Genomic DNA, 23642 nt, shown 5'->3' with positions numbered 1-23642 from the left:
GCTCAAATTGAAAGAACCTGGAGCCATATTTAGATAAATGCTGGTTGGTTGCTGAAAGGAGCTGTCTCTGGGAATCACTGTCTGGCTTGCTCCCCTTTGTTGGTGGATGGAAAATGCTGAAAAGGAGGGTTGATTTTTGGCACAGTACATTTTAAAATGAAGTCTGTCTTGAGACCCTTCCCACTAACCCACCCCCAACATCGTACGGAAATCTTTCCAGCAATATACCACCCCCCCCCCTGGTTCCGTTCAGGAACAGAAATGAGACATTCCATTTTCATTACAGAAAATAAAACCCTCTTTTTCCTCATCTAGAGAAGGATGCAGCTGCTTCTGACATTCTTTCTCCCTCCCTCTGTCTCTTTGGGTGTGGAAAGGACCTTCCCCTTGCTCAGACCTGGGTACATAATACTGTAATTTTTTAAAACCAATGTCTTCGCTTAGCGTAACTCTCCAATTGTACAAACAATGCTCTAACCAGCAGCTGGGTTTTATATACACAGAGGATTTTTAGTTCTCTGCGGGGAGTGGGGAATTCACTTGTTAGAGTTAAAAAGGAAACAGAAAAAATAACCAAACAGCACACTGAATGATACTGCTGTGTATCTGCTCACAGTACTTTAAATTTAAAAGCCATTACTGAAGTACTCAATGAAATGTGGATTCCTTGGGTTAGTTCCAATTCTAGGAAGTTAAAAACAAAACAAAAAAATAAACCTAGGCAATGTTCCTTGAAGAAGGAGGATTTATCATCTATGATCAGATTACTGGTGCCACTGTAAATTAAATTCTCAAGACATCTGTGCCTTTAACAGGGGAAGGTACGGGAGGGGCAGGTATACGTAAAATGCTGGCAGTTTTTGTTGACTCCATAGAGAATCAGTCCTGGACCTAAGCTGTTGTGTCCTGAGAAGCTACGCTGCTCCCGTTACCACTCTTTTTTCTTCTCGTCCATGGAGACGCCACCAGGACCCAGCGCCACCACCAGGAGAAGCCCTCCAATGACAGACATGGTCTGGAAGAAGTCGTACTTGAGGAAGTCATGCATGGGCTTGTAGGCTGGGATGGTCCAGAAGGCGTTAAAGTAGATGTTGATGGCAAACAGCCAGATGACCAGAGTCAAGGCAGCCAGCTTGGTCTTAAAGCCAATTGCCACTAAGATAATCAGGGCTGTGCCCACGATGTTCTGGAGAATCTGCAGTAGCAGAGGGGAGAGGAAAGAGGAGAGTCAGGGTTATACACAGCTCTGTTATGGTAGCATAGAGAGCACGGACACTGCATGCCCAGCTAGCACAGGTATAAATAGCAGTGTAGACAGAAAGCCATAGCTTAGGGTGGGTAGAGTGTCCTACACACCCCAGGATATAGACCCTGCATAGCCCTCTGCACACCCAAGCCAGGCCACCCACGTCTGCACTGCTAATTTTAGCAGTGTCATGTCCTGCTACCTCCCCCTGCCAGAGCCTTTCCTCACCACAGTGAAAGCATCTGGCAGCTGTAGGAGTCTTTCCCCACCGCCAGAGCCTTTCACTGTGGTGTGTAGCTACACATGTAGTGCCTGTACTGTACATGCTGCCGTAAGTGTAGACGTGGCCTTAGAGAAATATGCATGTAGGAGGTGTAATCGCTGCAGCGTTACTCAGGTAAAGGCAATGCAACAGGCTGCTGTAAGAACATAAGAACAGCCATACTGGGTCAGACCAAAGGTCCATCTAGCCCAGTGTCCTGTCTTCTGACAGTGGCCAATGTCAGGTGCCCCAGAGGGAATGAACAGAACAGGTAACCATCAAGTGACCCATTCCCAGCTTCTGGCAAACAGAGGATAGGGACACCACCCCTGCCCATCCTGGCTGTGATGCAGGTTATCACTAGATTATTTGACATCTCTAAGTTCCTTCAGTAACTAAAGGGCCTTTTCCTGTTACCTTTAACTCATAACATGTCCAGGAGGTCAGAACACAGTATCTCTAGTTGACAGGGCCCAAATCCGGCAGTCTTATATAAGGAGACCCAGTGAAATCGATGAGGACTCGCATGAGAATAATTGCTGGATTGGGACCCCACCCAGGCTGTAGCAGAGCAGTGAAGCCCAATGCCGTGACTCCCAGTTCTGTGCCAGATACTTACAGAAAAGAAGCTAACATCAAAATGTAGCAGCGTCATGAACATGAGGACCAGTAGCACACGTCCACCCAGCTGCATGTACTGTTTGGGGGAGCTTTCCCGCATGGTGGGGACACCGGCAAACATGCTTTTCCCCTCTGACCGTGACTCAGCCAAAAGCAGCAGCAAGCCTCCCCCAAGGGCAAGGTTCCTGGGGAGAGAGAAGAGATGGAGAAGAAAAATCTACAGGTCAGTACAAGAAAAATAAAAGCCACATCATAGAGCGTCTTGGATGCGTCACGAAGATCATTCTACCTGAATGAGTGAGAATGCCACCAACAACCTTGAATTGGTTCTCACTATGTCCCACAGCACTCTGCCCTCCAAGAAATCATCATGTTCCCCACTGATTCAGTAGTTCTTATGGCTCTGCAGATACAAGAGGATCATGCATCCAGTGCTTGCAACAACACTTATGACCATAGTGCAGAGCTGTGCAGGCTCCAAGCTTCTATCAAGGATGGCAGACAGCAAGGAAGATGGCATGCATTTGTGGGATTTTTTTTTTAAAAAGGTGCAAATAACATGGGACAGAGAGGATATTATGGGATGGAGCCGGTTGCACGCTAGGAAGTTGACTCCTTGCTCCCAATCACCCCTGCACGACTCATTTCTGCCCCGTCATGCATTGCCAAAAACATCCCCAAAAGACAGTGCACTGGATGGTGGCATGTTGCACGCTGGGCTATCTACCCATGGTGCATTGCACAGCAACACAAGCACTCCTGGCCAGTATGTGCAGTGTTGACGCAAGGAGCCAAGTATGCATCTGCACAGGCGATACGTTGATTGCAGCAGCTTTGGGCCGACGTAATTTGCGTTGATCAATGTTTGTCGTGTAGACATGGCCTTAAATGTGACCTTTATAAAGATCTCTTCATTCCCATCCCTGGGTGACATTCACAGAAGCAAATTTGTGAGGACAGTACAGAGGTAAAATAAACTAGGACCTACCTCATCAAGAACTTCAGATCCCACAGAATGCTGTAAGCAATGGTCTGGGAGGGGAAAAAAAGAAATACTGAAATATTTAAGCTATTTCCAGCTCCTTGAGAAGGGAGAGCTTTTAAAGTGTTCAAAGTCAGTGATTAAATGCAGGACGTAAGAATCAATAACATCTTAAAAAGTTACTTAGTTTAGCAAGTAGTTTGGCATGATGACAATAAGAAGCTTTTATTAGAATCCATTTTGGATGCAGACGGTCAGGATCACTCATTAGCCTGGGTGCTTTTTATAGCAGGGCAGATCTGTGACTCTCAGGGCTTTTTGCAGATAGTTAATTAACCCTCAGCAATCCCCCGTGGCAGTCAAGTATTCATCCCATTATACAGATGGGGAAAAAACAGAAAGGCAGGAAGGTTCAATTAAATGCCCAAGATCACACAACTAGTCAGTGGCAAATTTGGGAATAGAACCCAGAAGTTATAACTCCTACTGTTCTGCTTTAGACAAAATGTTAACAAAAACCCTTCCTGTCCAAAAGAAGTTTTTTTTCTTCTTGTTTTTAAAACATAAAATGGGGATCCTTCCACGTTGGGATATTCTTATAGCAAGTACTGGGGGGGTCAAGACCAAAGCAGTTTAGGTCTCTTATGCAGTAGGCTGCTGAAGCTCATGTGAGTTGCAAAGAGGTCCTCCTCCTCCTATATGGGACAGGATTGGTTTGATACTTGTTTTTCCAAGCACTTACAGCCGGCTGATCCTATCAGCATCCAAGGAGAATACCTCGCCGCTGTGCATGTCAGAGGAAGAACAGCGGTAACCACGTTGCCACAAGAGAATACCTCGCCGCTGTGCATGTCAGAGGAAGAACAGCGGTAACCACGTTGCCACAAGAGATCATGGCCAACTGAAGGAGGGCAGTGGGCTCAATGCGCAGGGCAGTCCTTCCTGCTGCTTTTAGCTTAGGCCGATCAGTCCCATTGGGGTTGGTGGGGAGGGCCGGAAAGATAGGGATGGTACTTTGGAAGACTTGAGGCTTCCTACCTGTAATGCTATAATTCCGAACAAGCCGAAGCAGGCATACTGCACAAAGTTCCTACTCAGCACCAGGATACAGCCGCCTGAGGAAGGGAAATTAAACAGCGTTACCACATCTCCAGCTCACACAGGAAACAGCTGGCTTTGGTTGTGTTTTGAATTTCAGAAGGTTAAGGATTTCATGTAGCCAAGTCAGAGAGAGCCTCTGCTAGGAGATATCGGTGTCAGAACACTGTTGCTTTGGGGGGAAGGTCAGCTTTAAAATCTGCATTCTCCAAGGAGCTTCTCTATAGCCGACAGTGTCTTATGGCTCCTGAAGAACATCTCTCCATTATTCCACCAGGTGATGGAGCAAAGGATCAAACATATGCTTGGTTTAGTCCCTGGCACATCGTACTAGTTGGCAGCTGCCATGCAAGGGTACATCTACTCTGCAATAAAAGACCTGCAGCACGGCCGCAGCATGGCCCAGGTCAGCTAACTCCAGCTCGTGGAGCTCAGACTGCAGGGTTATAAAATTGCAGTGTGGCCATTTGGGCTCAGGCTGGTGCCCACCCTTTCAAACCCTGCAAGGTGCCTGGGTGGGTCTCAGACCCTGGGCTCCAGCCCAAGCCTGAATGCCTACACTGCTATTTTTAGCCCTGCAGCCTGAACCCAAGTCAATTGACCTGGGCTCTACTGCAGTGTAGACGTACGCTTAATGTCACAAGAAGTTAAACAAAAAAATAGCCAAGTATGGTTTGGATGTTGCATTTCGTGAAGTGGTGGTGGGAGAATGATACCATAGTTCTTTCGAGAATACAGAATATTAAACAAACCGAAGCTTTCCTTTAAATCTTGCATTCAAAAGAAAACTGATCACATTTCCCTGCAGGCAGATTTCCACACTGAGAACTGTTGACTAAAAGAAGTCTATTAAGCAAGCTATCTCCAGGGGAAAAGATTTAGCAAAATTAAATTTTTGCCTGGACAAAATACAAAAGCAAAACCTGGACACAGGACTTTGAAAGACTAGGCAATTGGAGTGTGTGTGCGCGAGACAATTTTAAAAAGGGGGACACGCAATATAAACAGGGAGAATTTAGTTCCTTTTCCACCAATGATACTGTTCACTCAGCATGGACATAGGAGCTAGACTTAAAGTGTCTAGTCTGTTTCACTTCCTAGTCCTCATGAACTAACACAATGCTATTGCTTTTGTGAAGAGGACAGGATTGAAATGCTTCCTGCATAAAACAAGACAAAATATTTTTCCAGTTGACATTAACCTCCGTAAGATCCAATATTGGGCTGAGGCAAGAAACCCATGGCACTGTAATCATCTTGATATATTGGAGCAATTCCTCCTCTTTAAAAAACAAAACAAACAAACAACAGGAAGTATTTTACTTACAGAATGCACCTATTAAGATCTGGGTACACATTCAGAATTAAATAGCTAATAATACTATCAACTAAGGGACTCCTCAGAGTTTTCATTGACCAAGAGGTACCATGTGGACTCCCAGTCAAGGAGCAAAACATGTGGGGAGGTCAGTGAAAAGTCTTTATTCAACCTATGAAGCATCATCAAAATATAAAGCGCTTGATGGGTAAAGAATAAATAAATAAACTAGGCTTCCCATGAGCCAGAAACACTAGCGTGATTTGGCATCTGCCCTAATAGACGATTAAGAGCCACTTACTCAGCTGTCCAAAGAGATTTAGGAACACAAAGATGGAGGCCAGGAAATAGCCACAGTTCCACGTGGCATCAATGTAATCCCTCTGCTCGCTCCACTGGAACCACATGCGGATGCCATCCTCCAGGAAGGTGCTGATCAGGCACAGACGAGCCACGTGGGGAAGGTACTGCTTCGTCACTCTCAGGAACTACATGGGCAGACAGTGCAGGATTAATGTCCAAGGAAACCAAGAGCCATGCCCCTCTGCAGACTGCAGGCATAGCACCGCCACGTGCATGTGCATACACCCACCTCCACCACAAGATCCTGCTGAACGTAGATGTGCTGGGGAATTAGATAAAGCCAACCCCTCTCGATATCACTCTGGTTTAAAACACCTATGCGTTTACGTTTCCCCTGTTCTCATTGGCAAAATTTCCATTGACTTCTTCCTCCGCAAGTATCAACACATTGTGCCATCAGGCTTAAGACTCTCCTATACAATAGTAAAAGGGTTTGACTGTAGATGAAAAACTGACCATGACATTAGTTGATTTTAAGGATAAACACATACAGAGACAGAGTTCAGCCCCTAGTCCCATTAAGAATCACATCCCACATAAAAAACAAACAAACAAAAAAACACTACTCAGGAAGATGAATTAGGCAGTTATATATAGCTACTGTTCAATGCAACCTAGTATTTAAAAAAAAAAGAAAATATATATATATATATATATGTCACCAAGAGGCACGAGGAACTGAGCACACCGCTTCTCTTCTTGGGAAGGAAAGTTGTGTCTAATCATGTGAAGAGAATACTGAAAATTTACCCTTAGGTCACTCTGCCATTGTGAGAATTATAGATTATATAGGAGCAACTACTGCTGAGGAGAACCAAAACATACACCCCAGGGAGTCTAGCTTCTTGTACAAATTATACAGGTGCAAGATATTTGCATATTTTAAAAAAAAATCTAATCGCCTCTTCACTCTCCAGTTCTCAGCTGGTGTATCATTTAAGTCTTCATTAGCATTTAAGTAACTGTAATAGAGCACCAAGGCATATCCTGATGGGGATTAATAACTGGTTGGAGATTTAATGCTCTGACACAAATCTCAGACTAAAGGGCCACAATTTTGGTGTGCAAAGGGAGCCATGTGCAGACACCTAGAACACATGACTAATCAGCAGCTCTGTTTGTGCAAGCAGTCGCCATGATTATATGTACCTCTTGAGCAAGCTGGCATCCACGTGGGTGTTGGATTCTTGCACTCCATTACTGAAAATTTAGAACCACTGCATTGATCCCAGGTTAATATTAAAAAGCGTCTGGTGTTATTCCTCCACTGACCCCACCATCCCTTTGGTACAGAAAAAGTTATTTCCTAACAAACAGCCCTAGAAACCTGCAAATAGCACGTTCCACTTGTATAGAAAGTAGTGATGTTTATAGGCAATGTAATAGTACCAGGAGATGTTTAGTAATAGAAAATGCCTATTGGCTGAAAGTGAGGTGACTGTTTATTTAAGAAACATATTTAGGGCATCAACACCAGGTGCAGAACAGCCAAGTAATTCAAGTGACATCTGTCAGGTGTTGTATGTGAGATAGAGATGGTCAATTCTAAAATAAACAGCAGAAGAGAAGCAGAAGGTGCCTATCTCCAGATTTTATGGGCAGTTCGTGCTGAGCAGTGTCACCACCAGATGCGTGCACATGCCTGACTCCTGATGTAGAAATGCCAGGTTTTGCAGAGACTCCTGGTTTAGCAGTAGGGGGACTATGTGTTATAACCCCCCTCCCCCAACCCACACACAGTATGTATTAAAAATGATTTATGGGACTATTTGATTCAAGTAATTTTACTCAGTGTTAGAATCTAAACTATGTTCACTGGGGGGGAAAAAAGACACCCCACAATACCAAACCAACCAACCCACCTGTATAGAGGTGTTCTTCAAAAGGTATCAGGAATGTCACAAAAAGGAAATACACAATGAAAACAGTGTATATGTCTTGTGTTGGTCCCCTTGCACCAGTGTTTCTTGCACCATTAGGGAACCCGAACTTAAAAAAAAAAGTAAAAAGTCACACCCAGCACTGACCATGTTCTGTTGGTGCAACTCAGTTAATTTCAGTGGAGGTGCACCAGTTTATACTAGTAGAGAATTTAGCTAATCGAGTCAGCAAACTAACCGGTAAAAATGTATGTTGACAAAAAAAATTAAGCTAGCTTCTCATTGTTTATGACGTTCACTGCTTGCATTTTACAGTACTCAGTTTGGACAATGAAACTAGACTAATCAGTTTCACTTTCTGTTTTTAGTTAGTATAATTTTGCAGCTCTCACAATGTTGTTTGGCTTCAGGGTGGCAGGAGATTAAAGGCACTTCTAAAAGCTTATTCCCACCACCATAATTAACCAATTAATAAAGGATATTTCAAGTTCTGTGCAAATTAGAAACCCTCCTTGTTGCCTAATTCAAGGTCAGCATGAATAAAAACAGAGCAGAAATGTTAACACAACAGACATCCCAAATAGTTAATATCAGAAGAGCAAACTACACTAGTCCTGGGTCACCTGCATCTAGAGTCTAAAGGGTCAAGATTCAAGTCAGTTAAACATACTTTGAACACAAACCTCAACCAAGTACAGATTGAATGTTATACTTTGGGATTTTTGAATATACAATTTTTTCAAACAGCTAGATGAGTGAATCTGGACAGATACTTTTCTTTTGATCTTTGTCATTTAGTGAGATACAAACAGAACAATTAAATACACATTAATACAAGGGAGATGTGACCTAAAATTAACCAATGTGAAGTTAAAAACAAAATAAAATAATAATAATAATAATAAAGAAAATAGCTCACTTGCCTGGTCCAAAATAGCAGATCAAGAGAGCTTCAAACTGTATTTGAGTTACCCAAGGAACTCCTACACGTACCCCAAGTGGAGAAAATAAAACAAAAACAAACCCTCTTAAACTCATCGTTATTGTACATAACAAAGTTATACCTTTCATCCAAAAGTTCAAGCCTAAAATTTGGCATACTTTAGATGTTATCCTCTGCCGGTAAGTGTATTGTTTATATTTTTTTTAATTATAACTGCTGTAATTTTGTTCCCATTTTTTAAAATGGGCCCGAGCCCACATGTCTGTTCTGTTGCCCCAGACTCAGCCTCTACAAGTTAATAAACCCTATTCCCACAATTAGGCAATCATGTGGACTTTGCTAACAAACCAACCAACCATGTGACTTCCATGGAAGAGGATAAGATTACAGGGAAAGAAGAATTACAGATCAAGCTTCTAAGGCACTTGTGAGAATACAGAGATTGATTTAGAAGGGTCCTTTTCTGTAGCACAGACAGAAACTATTACAAACAACAGACACTCCTGGGGGAATTCTGCACCAAAAAGTTTAAAATTCTGCGAATATTTTAAAATTCTGCATCCAGCTGGGGCTCCCGCTGTCAGCCCTGCGCATGGCCACACTCTGGCTGCCATGTGCAGGTCTGACAGTGGGAGATCACAGGTCATTCAGGAAAAACTAAAATTCTGGGAACATTAATTCAGGGAACATTAATTCTGTGCAAATTCTGCTGGAATTCTGTGCCATGTACAATGCAGGAGTGAGAGACACAGGGAAAAAAGAACTAAATGCTCCAAAAGTACTGGATAGAAAGTATAGAAAGCAAGTCTTACTCCTCAGCTTGGAAATAATCTGAGTGTTGCTTGTACAACATGCTAGACATTTGATGAATTTTAATCAGGAGGAAGCAGCACTTTCCAACATCAATCTAATGATCGAGAAGCTTTCAAAGCGCCCAGCAACACCCTAATCAGCCACGTTGGACAGGAAAGCGTAATAGCTCAACACCTGGGCATCAGGAGGGTTGAAAGCACCTGTTTTAGCATCAGTGCACTGCACTGGAAATCCCCAAGCAAAAAGAATACACAACCAGCAAGTCAGAAATAGGGTGCAACCTTGTCTTCTTCCTAGAAGAGGAACGGGATCTACATTTGGCTTGTACCATCAAACAGGTAGAGAGCATACAGAGGATGCAGCATGTGTAAGAAACCCGCTAAAAACAGTGGCTGATTTGGAAGGGAAGGCCCAAATGCACGAGGCAGGAGAGGCAGGCTGTGATCCACCTTCCAAGTTTTGATTAGAGATCCTTAACTGAGGTCTGGTCTACACTACAGACCTATATCGGCACAACTGTGTCGCTCAGGGGTGTGAAAAATGTTTGCATTCAAAGTGCCATATCCCCCCTTGACCCAGAACTAGAGTAGTTCTGGGTTTATACTGACCCACAGCTTGCTAACAAGATTGGGTTTCTAGTGAGCAAATGGTACCTGCCCTGCTTCCAGCTCTGAGTCCTGTTAGAATATACCACACTGAGATGTTCAGACAAGCTCTCCCAGGTGACAGACTAACTAGGTTCCAGACAGAAACCAAGATTCTCCATCCCAAGTGTCTGAACAGATTGTGCCAATGCCAAGTGAATTCCTGGAGGGGGTCGGAAACAGACTCTCAAACAGCCGTCTCTTTCCTCGCCACCCAAGGCGTACGCAAACCCAACCTGTCAGAGAAAGCCAACTCAGCTGGCTCTTCCTAGGGTTCAGAGGAAGGGAGGGGGTGTGCACGCTGACTTAAAGACCTCAATCCAGCTCCCCCACGTGGAAGCATGTGATTCTGGGTTACCGACCTGGCCTCTGTCAGAGCAGGGATGCCTCTCCCTGGGCATTCTGTATACTTCGGCCTTTACAAGGGAGAAAGGATTCTCTACCTTGACAGCAGCTTTTCCCTGTTCTTCAGCTACATCAGAAGCTGGAGAGAACATAAGAATGGCCGTAATGGGTCAAACCAAAGATCCATCTGGCCCAGTATCCTGTCTTCCAACAATGGACAATGCCAGGTGCTTCAGGAAGGAATGAACAGAACAGGTAATCATCAAGTGATCCATCACCCATTCCCAGCTTCTGGCAAACAGAGGCTAGGGACACCATCCCTGCCCATCCTGGCTAATAGCCATTGATGGACCTATCCTCCATGAATTTATCTAGTTATTTTTTGAACCCTGTTAGTCTTGGCCTTCACAACATCCTCTGGCAAAGAGTTCCACAAGTTGACTGTGCGTTGTGTGAAGAGCTTTAGAGATGTTTAACTAAGGGTATGTCTACATTACTGTGCCACCATAGCACCCTAGTATAGACTCTTCCTGCATCGACAGAAGGGGGTTTCTCCCAATGCAGTTAATCCTCCTCTCCGAGAAGCGGTAGCTAGGTCAATGGAAGAATCCTTCCACCGACCTAGCTGCATCTATAGTGGGGGCTAGGTCAACCTAACTAAATCACACAGGGCATGACATTTTTCACAGTCCTGAGCAATGTAGCTAATTTTTAGGTGTAGACCAGGCCCAGAAAAAAGTGTCCCCGCATATCTGAAAACGACGGGCAGGGGGATGAATTATTTAAGGTGGTTCAGGGTGTGGTTGTATGAGTAGAGTTAGGAGCAATGAGAGGCAGTTTAAAAAAAAAAAGGCTTCCTAAATCTTTCCTTTTCTTGATGGGGGCTGCCTGGAAAGCATCTAGATGAAGAGATACAATTGTAGGGATCAATAGAGAAGTTTCAACTGTTAAACAACAAATCAATCAAGCTAATAAGCCAGTGAAGGAGGAAGTTGTACATTCTTACAAGAGGGAGTTTTTAAATTTAGGCGTAAACTGAGGGGAAGAGCAGAGGTTAAAATGATTCGATAAAGCAGGAGCAGGAAAATGGAAAGGCGGAGAAAAGCCTGCCTTGGAACCTCCTCAGAGAACGCGAAGTAGGAGAGGGAATGTAGTGGGAGGTTGCCTCTTGAAGATCAGCAGGAACAAGACTGTGGAAAGGTTGCAAAATAAGTACAAGTGCTAAGGGGCAGCTCTACTTCCCAGCATCAGCTTTGGAACCTACTATCTTTTGTTGTAATGGACTTGTCTCATTGTCACCTTCCCTGAAAACCAAACAGCCCATGATAAAAAGTTTAAATTGCTCCCTCACTCAGGCTCCCTCCCCTCTCAGCACACACAGGAAAGAGAATTGTATGTTGCCTGGTAAACAAGAGTGCTTGCAATCCAATCAGCGGAAAACAAGTATGATAGATTGAAGGCGGGAGCAATGCTAGGCAACCTTATCTCAATGCAAACCATCTTCTGACATCCATCATGCATACAGCTGTGTTTATGCAACTCACATGTAAGCATTGAAGCCACTGCTCACAGCAAATGTAGAGAAAATGAGTCAAATTCAGAAATAGAATGCACAACAGAAAGGGGTAAGACTAATTGAGGAGGTCTAGGAGGAGATTATACCATTAGTTAACTAGGATAGTGCAGGACATGTATCAGAAGTGTCTAGTGATTTTAGGATTCAGAGTACCTATGTACTGAACTCCCCATGATTTATCTAGAATGGGCAATTTCTAGTGATGGGACTGAATCAATAGGACCAAACCAGAATGCCAGATCCAGACATCAAACTTTGTGGAAGTTCTGATCCACATGTTACAGCTTGGGCCCATCTCTAGTAGTCATGATTTATATACCTCTTTTCAACGCCCTACAGCACCATGCAAACTATAGCTATAATTAGAATCACTTCAACCACTGTTGCAATGCAGCCACCTCTGGGGTGCAGCTGTTTAACAGGTCATAGTAACAGATTAAGACAGAAGTTAGTATCTTATCCAACTGAAACTACACGGGAATTAGAGGTACACACAATGTAATTACCTGAGCTTCACAGACACAATACACTTAAGCTAAGACTAAACTATTCAAGTGAGGGAAGGAGATGATGTTAAACTCATGGCACATATGCAGTTTAGGGTTTTCTATACACTGAATATTCAAATGACCTATTATTCTGTGGGCCTTGCATGGACCATACTGAAGACTGCATCTCACACAAGCACAGACAAAGCTGGAAAAACTAAACATTATTGAGAGGACAACTGGTTCTTCACTCCCAGCCAAGTCATTAACACATACCGCAGAAGGGCTTTGTGTTGCCATTTTCTCCTCTAATGAGGTTATGAGGGCAATAAACCAAGTCCTGTGGAGGACACAGATTTAAATACTCTTCTTAGCTTCGGAATAAACACACCCAAGGATCCAGCATTCCCTGGATCAAGTCCCTTCTCTAAATCTCTTTCCTCAAGGAGGCTCTGTAATCCAACTCTAATCTTTGACTCACCTGCTTTACTCCCTTAAGTGATTTGCAGTGTTGTTGTTGAAAGCTTGTCTCTTTCAGCAACAGAAGATGGGCAGCTAAAAGATACTATCTCACCCACCTTGTCTCCTTAAGTGATCAAATCATCATCCTTCCCAACCACATCCCTTGTTATCTCCTCCTGTCATCTTTGGTCTAAGTTGTAAGGTCTTGAGAAAGAGACCGTCTCTATACATACACACCTCTAAAGCACAATGCCCATTTATGGCACTTATGAAGCAATAATGAAAGCAGCAGCTAGGGAGACTGTAGATATACTATGGTTTTAAGACTGATGCACAGAACTGGGAGCCAGAAGATCTGAATTCTATTCCTGGTTCTGACATAGACTTCTTATAGAGACAAGGGTGAGATATCTTACGATTGTCGGTTGGGACATACATACATAGACTCCTCATGTTACCTTGGGCAAACCTAGCTTTGTATTTCACCTAGGTGCTTAAGTGACCTCCCCACCTTCCATTATATTTTTTGATCAAGACCATGGCACACTGCGAGCAGTAGCTCTTTTTACATAAGCAGCTCTCATTTCGCCAAGCTTCACCTGTGGCTCTCATCTCCAGAATGCCGGAGGGGACACTATGAACAATAAGAATGCTCCAAAGTTCACCAGGAAAAAGGCTCCTCTGTTTATTCCCGAATTACTGACGGTAGGATCAAAGTGGTAAAGGCAGCTGCCAAGTAAACAGCACAGAGACACTTGGACTGCAACATGCTGTTTACAGTCTTGTTTCTGATAAAGATACAGGACCCATCCCTGCAACCCTGATGTGGAGCCACTCTGTTTCTCTATGGAGAGAAACATGAGTCAGTGGCCTAAGTACAAGACAGGGAGCAAGGAATGCGATGATCTCATTTCAGGCCTGGCACCAAACTCTACACCAGGGGTCTCAAACACGCAGCCCGGGGGCCGCATGCGGCCCGCGGGGTTATTTTCTGCGGCCCGCGAGCCCCTCACAGCCCCCACGTCCTCCCCCAGTGTTTACCTAGAGCAGCTTTGGCCGGACGTGCACCGGGGGCAGGGAAGGCTCCCTGCCTGCCTGCCCGCCCCACGCCGCTCCGGGAAGAGGCTGGAACATGGGGAAGGGGGGAGCGGAGGGGCTGTGTGTTGCTGTTGCTTCAGGCAGCGCCCCCAGCAGCGCCCATTGGCCGGGAACGGGGAATCGTGGCCAATGGGAGCTGCTGGGGCCGGTGCCTGAAGCAACAGCAACAACAGCCCTTCTGCCCCCCCTTCCCCATGTTCCAGCCTCTTCCCGGAGCAGGGCAGGGCAGACAGGGAGCTTGCCCTGCCCCCGGTACGCGCCGGGCCAGATCCTGCCCCCCGAACCACTCCTGCAGCCGAAGCTCCTGCCCTGAGCCCCCTGCCGCACCCTGTACCCCGACCCCCTTCCCCAAACCCCCTGCCTCACCCTGCACCCCTCCTGCATCCCAACCCACTGCCCTGAGCCCCATGCCGCAACCCTCCTGCACCCTGACCCCCTGCTGCACCCCGCACTCCTCTTGCACCCCAACCCACTGCCCTGATCCCCCTGCCACACCCTGCACCCCTCTTGCACCCCAACCCCCTGCCCTGATCCCCCTGCCACACCCTGCACCCCTCTTGCACCCCAACCCCCTGCCCTGAGCCCCCTGCCACACCCTTAGCCCCTGCTGTACCCCTCACCCCTTCTGCACCCCACACCCCAACTCCCTGCCCTGAGCCCCCACCACACCCCACACCCCTCCTGCAACCCCTGGGGGCAGGGAGGGGGCAGAGTTGGGGTGGGGATTTTGGGGAAGGGGTTGGAATGGGGGCAGGGAAGGTGTGGGAAGAAGCGGGGGCAGGGGCGGGGCCTCACGGAAGGGGTGGAGTAGGGGCAGGGTCGAGGGCGGTGGGGGGAAGGTGTCAGTAATGCGGCCCTCGGGCCAATGTACTAGTCCTCATGGTCATTTGAGTTTGAGACCCCTGCTCTACACTCTGGCCTGGGGTGAATCACTTCTTCTCTCGGTGTTTCAACCCCCATCTGTGAAGTGGGGATAATGACACCTCCCCTCCTCCCAGGAGGACTCAGTATTTAGAAAGGGGGACTATAGGCCAGGGGTTCTCAGGATAAATTATTTGGTGGCCTCAGAGTGCAGCCACCAAGTCTTGCTGGTGGCTGCTCTCGCACTTTTTCCCTAAACAGTTTTCTGAAAAACAAATACATATGCACATATACACATCCAAGTCATTGCAATTTATTTATTGCTGGCTAGTAAGTCTGTTGTGAAAAGTGATATTAACAAGCATACAAGTATCACTTTTCACAGCAGACTTACTCAGCCCCAGCAAGCCTGGGGACAAATTAAGCCTTGGACTGCATCTTCTGTTTGTACTAGGCACTATAAATAATTATTCCCCATCCCATCAAATCAGGGAAGCTGGTTCTCCCCTAAGCCACCCACTCCTGCCAACCAGCAAAGCCCACCCAACTTAAAGCCCACAGTTAAGAAAATGCCAAACAAAACAGTGTCTTGTATTGCACACCCATGAAGTGGGCAAACATTGGTTGTAAGAGAAAGACCATTTCCAGAGCCAAGGTCAATCCCAACCCCAATCTATCTCCCCTTCAGAACACCTTGCCAGCTCTGTAACACACTTAAGTGTGCCATATTCTCCTCTAGTGGCTGGTCCACATATGGCTTAAAAGCGTATTACTGCTGCTAGTTAGCAGACTTACTCCTTTAGGTCAAGGGGCAGAAACCTGTGCTTTGGGTGCTAAAGGTCACAGGTTCGAACTTCCCTAATAACCAATAGAGCTGCTCATTACACCTGCTCCCATGGGGAGAAAGCAATAGCATTTTAGCTCATCACAACTATTATAACAAGGAATGGGGAGGAATAAGGCAGTCAATGAGGAGGCATCCAAATTCTAGGGTATTAATCTGATGTACCCGCCCAGCCATCCGAAAAATCTTTAATCTAATCCCAGTTCAAATGTTCCGTTTCAAATGAGCTAAGAACGTCCCTAACACATAATGCCCAATATGCAAAAATATACCCATTGTTTATTGTTTTGTAAACTCACTCCCACACGCGTATGGGTTTGTGTTTTAGCAGCATAGGTAGTGGTTAGAATAAGCAGGGGGCAATTATTTGGACCTAGAGTTAGCAAATGAATTACTTGCAAAACCACTAGGTTTCGCAGTCTGATGGATGAGTGTCCACAAACATCAGGAATAGGCTGTAGCTAAGAATAGTCACTTTTAAATAAAATGGGGTCAAAGAGAAATAAGGTTGTTTCAATGAACGTTATTCCAGGAAGGGGCAGACAGGGCTTCATGCTGGACAAAAAGGCGTTCAGGGGGTCTTACAAAATATTTAAGATCCCAGAAATAGTCACATGGGAACAAACACACAGGTATTTTAAAAAAAACAAACAAACAAAAAAAAACCCAACTAGGACTCAAGAGTCATAAAATTTAGCAAAGGATATGAACACAATACAGCAACTGTTCATCTTGTACTCCCACAAGACAAACTGGGCCTGATTCTGACACGCTTATTCAGGCTGAGTACTACCACACACATTGAGTCCCACTGAAATCAACATAAAGACAGCAGAATCAGGTCCTAAATAAACCATCTGTCTAGAAAAGACAGCGAATGGCAGGTTTTTCCAGTGCTGGTCAGTTACAGGGATTCAAGGGTGGCATATCCATTTTAGATCCTGTAATATGCATCATCCAACCTTCATCCTGCTTTAAAAGTCTAGAGCCAGATCAAGTCAGATTTTTCAGATCTTAGCTCTAGGCAGCCAGATGTTACTACCTAATTTTAAAATATACTGGTCACCAAGCCAACAGAGATCTTGCTTTACGACACTGTCACAAAGAGAATGACTGAATACTTCATTCGTATTATTCAGCTCACTCACAGCAAGATGAGAGATTCTAAGCTTTGATTTATCATAGACATCTGTATTACACAACAGCACAAGATGGCCTGTCTAGGTTGGCATCAATATCTACAAGGACCATTTATACAGGAATGTTTAACAATCCAGGTTGACTTTTGTTCTGAACCTAAAGCATAGACAGAGACCTATGGTTCCTCTTCATCTGTTCCACTTAATGATTCTGGACATGGTCTAAGAGCAGTCTGGGATTAGGATTTTCCATTATCATTTCACTGCACGTTTGTTTTCGCATATCCCCTATTCCCTGTTGCTACATGCCACCTGGACACTTCTTGGAGAGAGATAGGAAGAATGGCTTGGCCTTCCTCACCCCTTTACGGAACTCTTTACACTTATTAACAGATAGGAAGGAGCCAGGCTCCCAGGAGAGGAGGGTTATAGCACTGATCTGACAGTTTCATTCAAAGAAGGCACAAGATGCGGGCTCCAGGGTGGGGGCAAGATCCATTCCTTCATGGGTAACAAAAATGACAAAACCTCTTTAGTTGGTGGGGAGCAGGATTACCACCAACCGTCACACCCTGAGAATAAAGGAGGCTAATGCCTCATGTCCCTTCCAGGGTATACTGTACATCACTGACTGATCCCCCATTATTCTTGAGGTGGGGGGTAAGGCTCATAGACTGTAAGGCCAGAAGGGACCATCATGATCATCTAGTCCAACCTCCTGCATGTTGCAGGCCACAGACCCTCAGCCACCCAATAGGCCCATAAACTCTGGCTGAGTTAATGAAGTCCTCAAATCAGAGAGAGGCAGACCCCAGAGCTCCTCAGGGGTACACATCACTGAGTGATCCCCTTCTTTATCCAGAGGGCAGGGACGAACACCATAGTGTCCCCAGTGCACAAACCACAGACTGTTTCCCCAACCCCCAATATGCTAGGATGTTGGAGGCACACACCACTGACTGTTTCCCCCCCACCCCCATTACCCTGGGAGGGGCAGGACCCCATGGCAGGCTCATTCAGGGATACACAAGATTAGCTGATTCCCATGTATTCTGGGTTGGGGAAAGTGGGGACAGACCCCAGAGCCCCCAAGAGGTACATACCACAGACCGATTCCCCCTTTATTTCAGTGGGAGACCCCCACAGCCCCTGGGAGGGATACAACCTAATGCTCCTCTCCATGGGGAGGAGGCCTCCATCCTAGGGAAGGGATAAGAGAGAGGGATACACACCCACCTGGTCTGCAAAATCCTCAGCCGTGCTCATTAGGTCATTCTGGCCCATGGTCTCAGCTGCTGGGTGGGTGCTGCAGAGGGGAATTCCTCCAGGCTGGGTGTCTGCCTGCTGCCTGGGCTCTCACACCCCTGCCTCCTCTTCTTCTGCTGCTGCTGCAAGCTCCTCCACAGGAAGTGCCTCTCTACTGCTGCTGAAGCCGCTGCTGTCTCCTGCGTCTGCCACGTAGGCCAACTCTTAAAGGAACAGCGCTAGCAGCAGGAGGATCCCCGACAAGGGAAGGAGGGAGGGAGTCGATTGCATGTAACTGACATGAGATACAAGTTTGCCCTATCTCTAGCATGTGTCTGACTCTTAAAGGGACCTCAGCAGCCCTGTGAAAGCAGCCCATGGAAGGGAGGAGGAGGCGGGAGCAGGATCCTTCATGCCAATCACTGCCCTGAAATCAGAGATGGGCAACGCTTCGGTGGATTTGGGGTTCAGTTTTGCGAAATCTTGTTTGCCAAACCAAAGCTGGGGCGGTTTGGGTCCAGGACCCATTTTATGGGAACCCAGGAAACACACAAAGTTCAAAGCCCGAGGGGGTGGATCTGCAAAACTGGTGGGGATTTTCAATGTCCCAAATCCTCCTCTGTCCAGTCTGTCTGCATTTTGTTTGATGGTTTATGTCTATTCTAGTCTATACTGTTTCTTGTACAGCACAGCACACCCCTGCCTATGGTTTCTGAGCACTTCCATGGCATATGAACCTCCTTTTATTCAACCCCCAGCACGGCCATAACCAGGGCGGCAACCAACCAGAGCGCAAAACTGTGAGGGTGGGAAAATGACAACAAAAATGGTAGGGGATGCAAATATACTTGCTTGCCCTGGGTGCTAACATGTCTAATTACAGTATTCAAGGTGGAGTGAGAGGGGAGGTTTTGTTTGTTTTGGGAAAAGGTTTTAGTTTTGAGCCATCTCTTCTTGAAATAGAGGTAGTTACAAAGTAGGATGGCAGACTATGAAACACTGTGGACGCGGTACTGTGGACGCGGTCCGCCGACTTCATGCACTTAGAGCATTTTATGTGGGGACACACACAATCGGCTGCATACAACCGATTTCTATAAAACCGGCTTCTATAAATTCGACCTAATTTCATAGTGTAGACATACCCTGTGTTGCCAACTCTTGTGATTTTATTGTATGCCTCACAATATTTGGTGTTTTTCTTAAATCCCCAGCTTCTGGAGGCATGTGATTAGGTGAGAATCATAGCTTTAACTTCAAACAAATAAAAACAAGTTTCTAGTCCCTCATGATTAGATGAAATCTTGAAAACGTGACTTAAGATCACCCTAAAGGCTCAAAAACCACAAGGCAATGAGAAAGCTGCCCAAATTTATTATTTTTCTTTTTACAACTCATTGTAAACCAAGCTCATGAATTTTTGAGGCCTGTCTCATGAATTTTGAACACTTGGGGTTGGCAATACTGCTAAACCAGTGCCAGGGAACTGCAATATGCAACTGGAAAACATTCCTACAGCAAAACCAGTCCGCTCTTGTCTCCTCCCCCAGTGTATTTTTCTACGTACAACCATGTGCTGATCCAAACCCCTTGTACATCTGTTCCCCTGCCCAGCTTTACCCAGGAAACCCAAAGGTGAGGAGGACATTGATTTTAAAATGTATTTAAATATAGACAGATTTATAATAGTGTATCTGGGTGCAATGTAGTAAAACTAAACAGAGGAGTCCTGAAGTGAAATGACCAAGGAAGGGATGCAGGAGTTATTGCAGAATTAGCTTTGAAGCAAGAGCTGGTCAGAACAGCTGCCAAATCTGCATCCACAGAAGGGCCCAGTACTGGAGGGCCACCACACACCACGGACCGGTTGCTGCATGGTTTGATGTTCACTGTGAATGCTCTGGTACTATGGAGGACAGAACACAAGCTGCTTCTTGTTACCTGAGAGCCACATGTGGAGATGTTTAGGCCTTCTGGGTGACCAGTACATCTGCCCCTTTATCTCAGCGCTGGCAAGCATGCTTCCCAGATTTCCTCCTATTTAACAGGAAACCTCCATCCACTGTTTCCCCATCGACTCATTCCAAACATGATTTCTACCAGATCTGGACACATTCTCTTTTGCTCATACCTGCCTTCTTCTGTCCCACAAATTCAACTGGGATATCAATTGGGAAAGTTGGAGGCTGAGTTGTGCATGGGAGAATGTTGCACAGAGATTGATTCTTGAAGCCTTGAGACCCAAACAATAGCTTGCTTCATCGGTAACAAGCCATCCTTCTGCAAAAATCCAGCACCTTTCAGGCACTGTGTTCCAATTGCCATGTAGTTCTTGTCCTTTCCCCAGGTGATTCTTTTCATCTCATTGTTTTGACATCTACCCTGAAGGTAATGTTGTTTAAAAGGGCATTCTCAAGATAATTTCCATCATTTAAACAATCTCTCCCCTCCCATGTTATTTATAAATATTTTTGAGGCTTGCAAAACCTTTTTTCCCCTTTACCAAAATATTTTCCTCTATCCTGTAGGTGCATTAATAGTTTGTTGTTGTTGTTTTTAAATACCACATATTGAATACAACATACAAAACAAAGATTTGGAGAGGAAAACATTCTCCAGAGCAAACAGGATGAGTCGAGTACACCCAACAAACAAGCACAAGCACAGAAACTCGTATAATGCTCTGAACATGTAATAAAGTAAGAGTTCTCTAAAGTAAATTGTCATAATCTGTTTTGGTTATGGAGTGACTGTGGCACGCACAAGTGCACACTTGAATAGAGTTCAAACTGTTGTGAAGAAAGCAGTGCGAATAAGCAGACAGAGCACCCTGCTCCTTGAAAAGTTATAGTCCTTTAATATTCTTTGCAAGAGCTTATTCTGTTCAAATGAAAATTCTCCCTTCAGCAGTATCACAGTCTGTTGCAATGTATGAAGGAGCCCAGTAAAAGGACCAAGGTCTTGATCCTGCAAAGGCTTATGCACACGCTTGACTATACATATTGTGAGTAGTCCCACTGAAGTAACTTGGACTACTCGCGGCACGCATACAATGAATCATGTGCAAAAGTCTGTGTAGCATCAGGGCCACAGTGGCATAAAAATTCTTCTTCCTTGTCCCTGGATCTATTTTGCATTTGTTAACCCTTTTAATGATAGCTGGAATCATAGTAACAGCCTGGACAATTGATAAGGTATCCATTGCATCATGATGCATGTCGTAAAACAGGCAGATTTATATAATTTATACATTATGGAGAGGATTAAATGGAATTTTTGGCTGCCCAAGGAATGCATGACTGAGCAATCTAGTAGCTATTCAGCGGGAGTAATATTACTATCAATTAAAAGCATAGGTGCTGGACCTACAGAGGCTGGGGGTGCTGCTGCACCTCCTGGCTTGAACTGGTTTCCATTGTACACAGGGTTTGCAGTTTGGTTCAATGGCTCTCAGCACCCCCCCCCCCCATACAAATTGTCCCAGCCCCCCTGATTAAGAGGAAAGCAAAGTACATGACTCCAGAAATCTTCAACCACAAAGCACCCCAGGCAAGTATGAATGAAGGGCTCGATCCTTCAAACACTTATGCGTGTGAATAACTTTACTGATATGAAGAGTGACTAGGAGCAATATAGGCAGGATTGGGGCCTACTTCTAGTCTGGAGCTTTGACATGAACATGGCATCAAGTTGCTATTTAGCTGCAGCAGGGCTGCTCTGGAGTGATGACTGGGCAGCTACGTTTTTTTCCTCTTGAATTTTTTAAAATTAAAAATTATACATTTAAAACAAATCTTAAGTGTGTTGCTAATGCTATTGTAGCTGCTTCACCAATGCCAGGGGAACGGGACAGGGGGCAGGAAGCAGGGGCAAGGGGGAGGAGGGGTGTGGAGCAGGGGGCGAAGGGGCAGTGAGAGGTGGGGAGTACAGGGGCAGGGGGCAAAGAAGGGGTGGAGGGGCAGGGTGGTGAGAGGCAGGGGGCAAAGGTAGTGAGAGGCTGGGGACACGGGTGGGGCAGAGGGTGAAGGGGCAGTGGTGGTGAGAGGCTAGGGGCACAAGGGCAGGTGGTGAGAGGCGGGGAGGCAGAGAGTGGAGGGGCAGGAGGCATGGGGGGCACAGGGGCAGGTGGTGAGAGGCGGGGAGGCAGAGAGTGGAGGGGCAGGAGGCATGGGGGGCACAGGGGCAGGTGGTGAGAGGCGGGGGGCAGAGAGTGGAGGGGCAGGGAGCGTGGGGGGCCCAGGGGCGGGTGGTGAGGGGCGGGGGGGGCAGAGAATGGAGGGGCAGGGGGCGTGGGGGGCCCAGGGGCGGGTGGTGAGAGGCAGGGGGGGCAGAGAATGGAGGGGCAGGGGGTGTGGGGGGCCCAGGGGCGGGTGGTGAGAGGCAGGGGGGGGGCAGAGAGTGGAGGGGCAGGGGATGTGGGGGGCCCAGGGGCCGGTGGTGAGAGGCGGGGGGACAGAGAGTGGAGGGGCAGGGGATGTGGGGGGCCCAGGGGCGGGTGTTGAGAGGCGGGGGGGCAGAGAGTGGAGGGGCAGGGGATGTGGGGGGCACAGGGGCAGTGGTGAGAGGCGGGGGGCAGAGAGTGGAGGGGTAGGGGATGTGGAGGGCCCAGGGGCGGGTGGTGAGAGGCGGGGGGGCAGAGAGTGGAGGGGCAGGGGGCGTGGGGGGCACAGGGGCAGTGGTGAGAGGCGGGGGGCAGTGAGTGGAGGAGCAGGGGATGTGGGGGGCACAGGGGCAGGTGGTGAGAGGCGGGGGGCAGAGAGTGGAGGGGCAGGGGATGTGGGGGGCACAGGGGCAGTGGTGAGAGGCGGGGGGCAGAGAGTGGAGGGGCAGGGGATGTGGGGGGCCCAGGGGCGGGTGGTGAGAGGCGGGGGGGCAGAGAGTGGAGGGGCAGGGGATGTGGGGGGCACAGGGGCAGTGGTGAGAGGCGGGGGGCAGAGAGTGGAGGGGTAGGGGATGTGGAGGGCCCAGGGGCGGGTGGTGAGAGGCGGGGGGCAGAGAGTGGAGGGGCAGAGGGGATGTGGGGGGCCCAGGAGCGGGTGGTGAGAGGCGGGGGGCAGAGAGTGGAGGGGTAGGGGATGTGGGGGGCACAGGGGCAGTGGTGAGAGGCGGGGGGGCAGAGAGTGGAGGGGTGGGGGATGTGGGGGGCCCAGGGGCAGTGGTGAGAGGCGGGGGGGCAGTGAGTGGAGGGGCAGGGGATGTGGGGGGCACAGGGGCAGTGGTGAGAGGCGGGGGGGGGAGAGAGTGGAGGGGCAGGGGGGATGTGGGGGGCCCAGGGGCAGTGGTGAGAGGCGGGGGGGGCAGAGAGTGGAGGAGTGGGGGATGTGGGGGGCCCAGGGCAGTGGTGAGAGGCTGGGGGGGCAGAGAGTGGAGGGGCAGGGGATGTGGGGGGCCCAGGGGCAGTGGTGAGAGGCGGG

General features: G+C 47.1%; 1 protein-coding gene across 1 annotated transcript; it reads right to left on the bottom strand.

Moving 5' to 3' along the window:
* Window positions 1-246: 246 nt before the first annotated feature.
* Window positions 247-18369, bottom strand: SURF4 (surfeit 4). Its single transcript, XM_065418827.1, has 6 exons — window positions 18220-18369; window positions 5829-6015; window positions 4150-4226; window positions 3118-3161; window positions 2128-2314; window positions 247-1195 (listed from the first exon to the last, which is right to left on the bottom strand). Exons 1-6 carry the CDS (start codon window positions 18265-18267, stop codon window positions 929-931), a joined length of 810 nt encoding a protein of 269 aa, XP_065274899.1. The 5' UTR covers window positions 18268-18369; the 3' UTR covers window positions 247-928.
* Between the last annotated feature and the right edge of the window lie 5273 nt (window positions 18370-23642).

The sequence above is a fragment of the Emys orbicularis genome, chromosome 18 (genome assembly GCF_028017835.1).
Source record: "Emys orbicularis isolate rEmyOrb1 chromosome 18, rEmyOrb1.hap1, whole genome shotgun sequence".
NCBI lineage: Eukaryota > Metazoa > Chordata > Testudines > Emydidae > Emys > Emys orbicularis.
Note: the sequence above shows the minus strand (reverse complement) of the source record. Positions and strands in the feature narration are given on the sequence as shown.

Excerpts from the sequence above, each read along its gene's own strand:
- SURF4 (XM_065418827.1), bottom strand. The coding sequence starts at position 18,267 with ATGGGCCAGAATGACCTAATGAGCACGGCTGAGGATTTTGCAGACCAG. Across the intron at positions 6,016-18,219 it reads CTGAGGATTTTGCAGACCAG|TTCCTGAGAGTGACGAAGCA; the intron begins GTGGGTGTGTAT and ends CTGCCCATGTAG. Across the intron at positions 1,196-2,127 it reads TTGATGTTAGCTTCTTTTCT|ATTCTCCAGAACATCGTGGG; the intron begins GTAAGTATCTGG and ends CTGCTACTGCAG.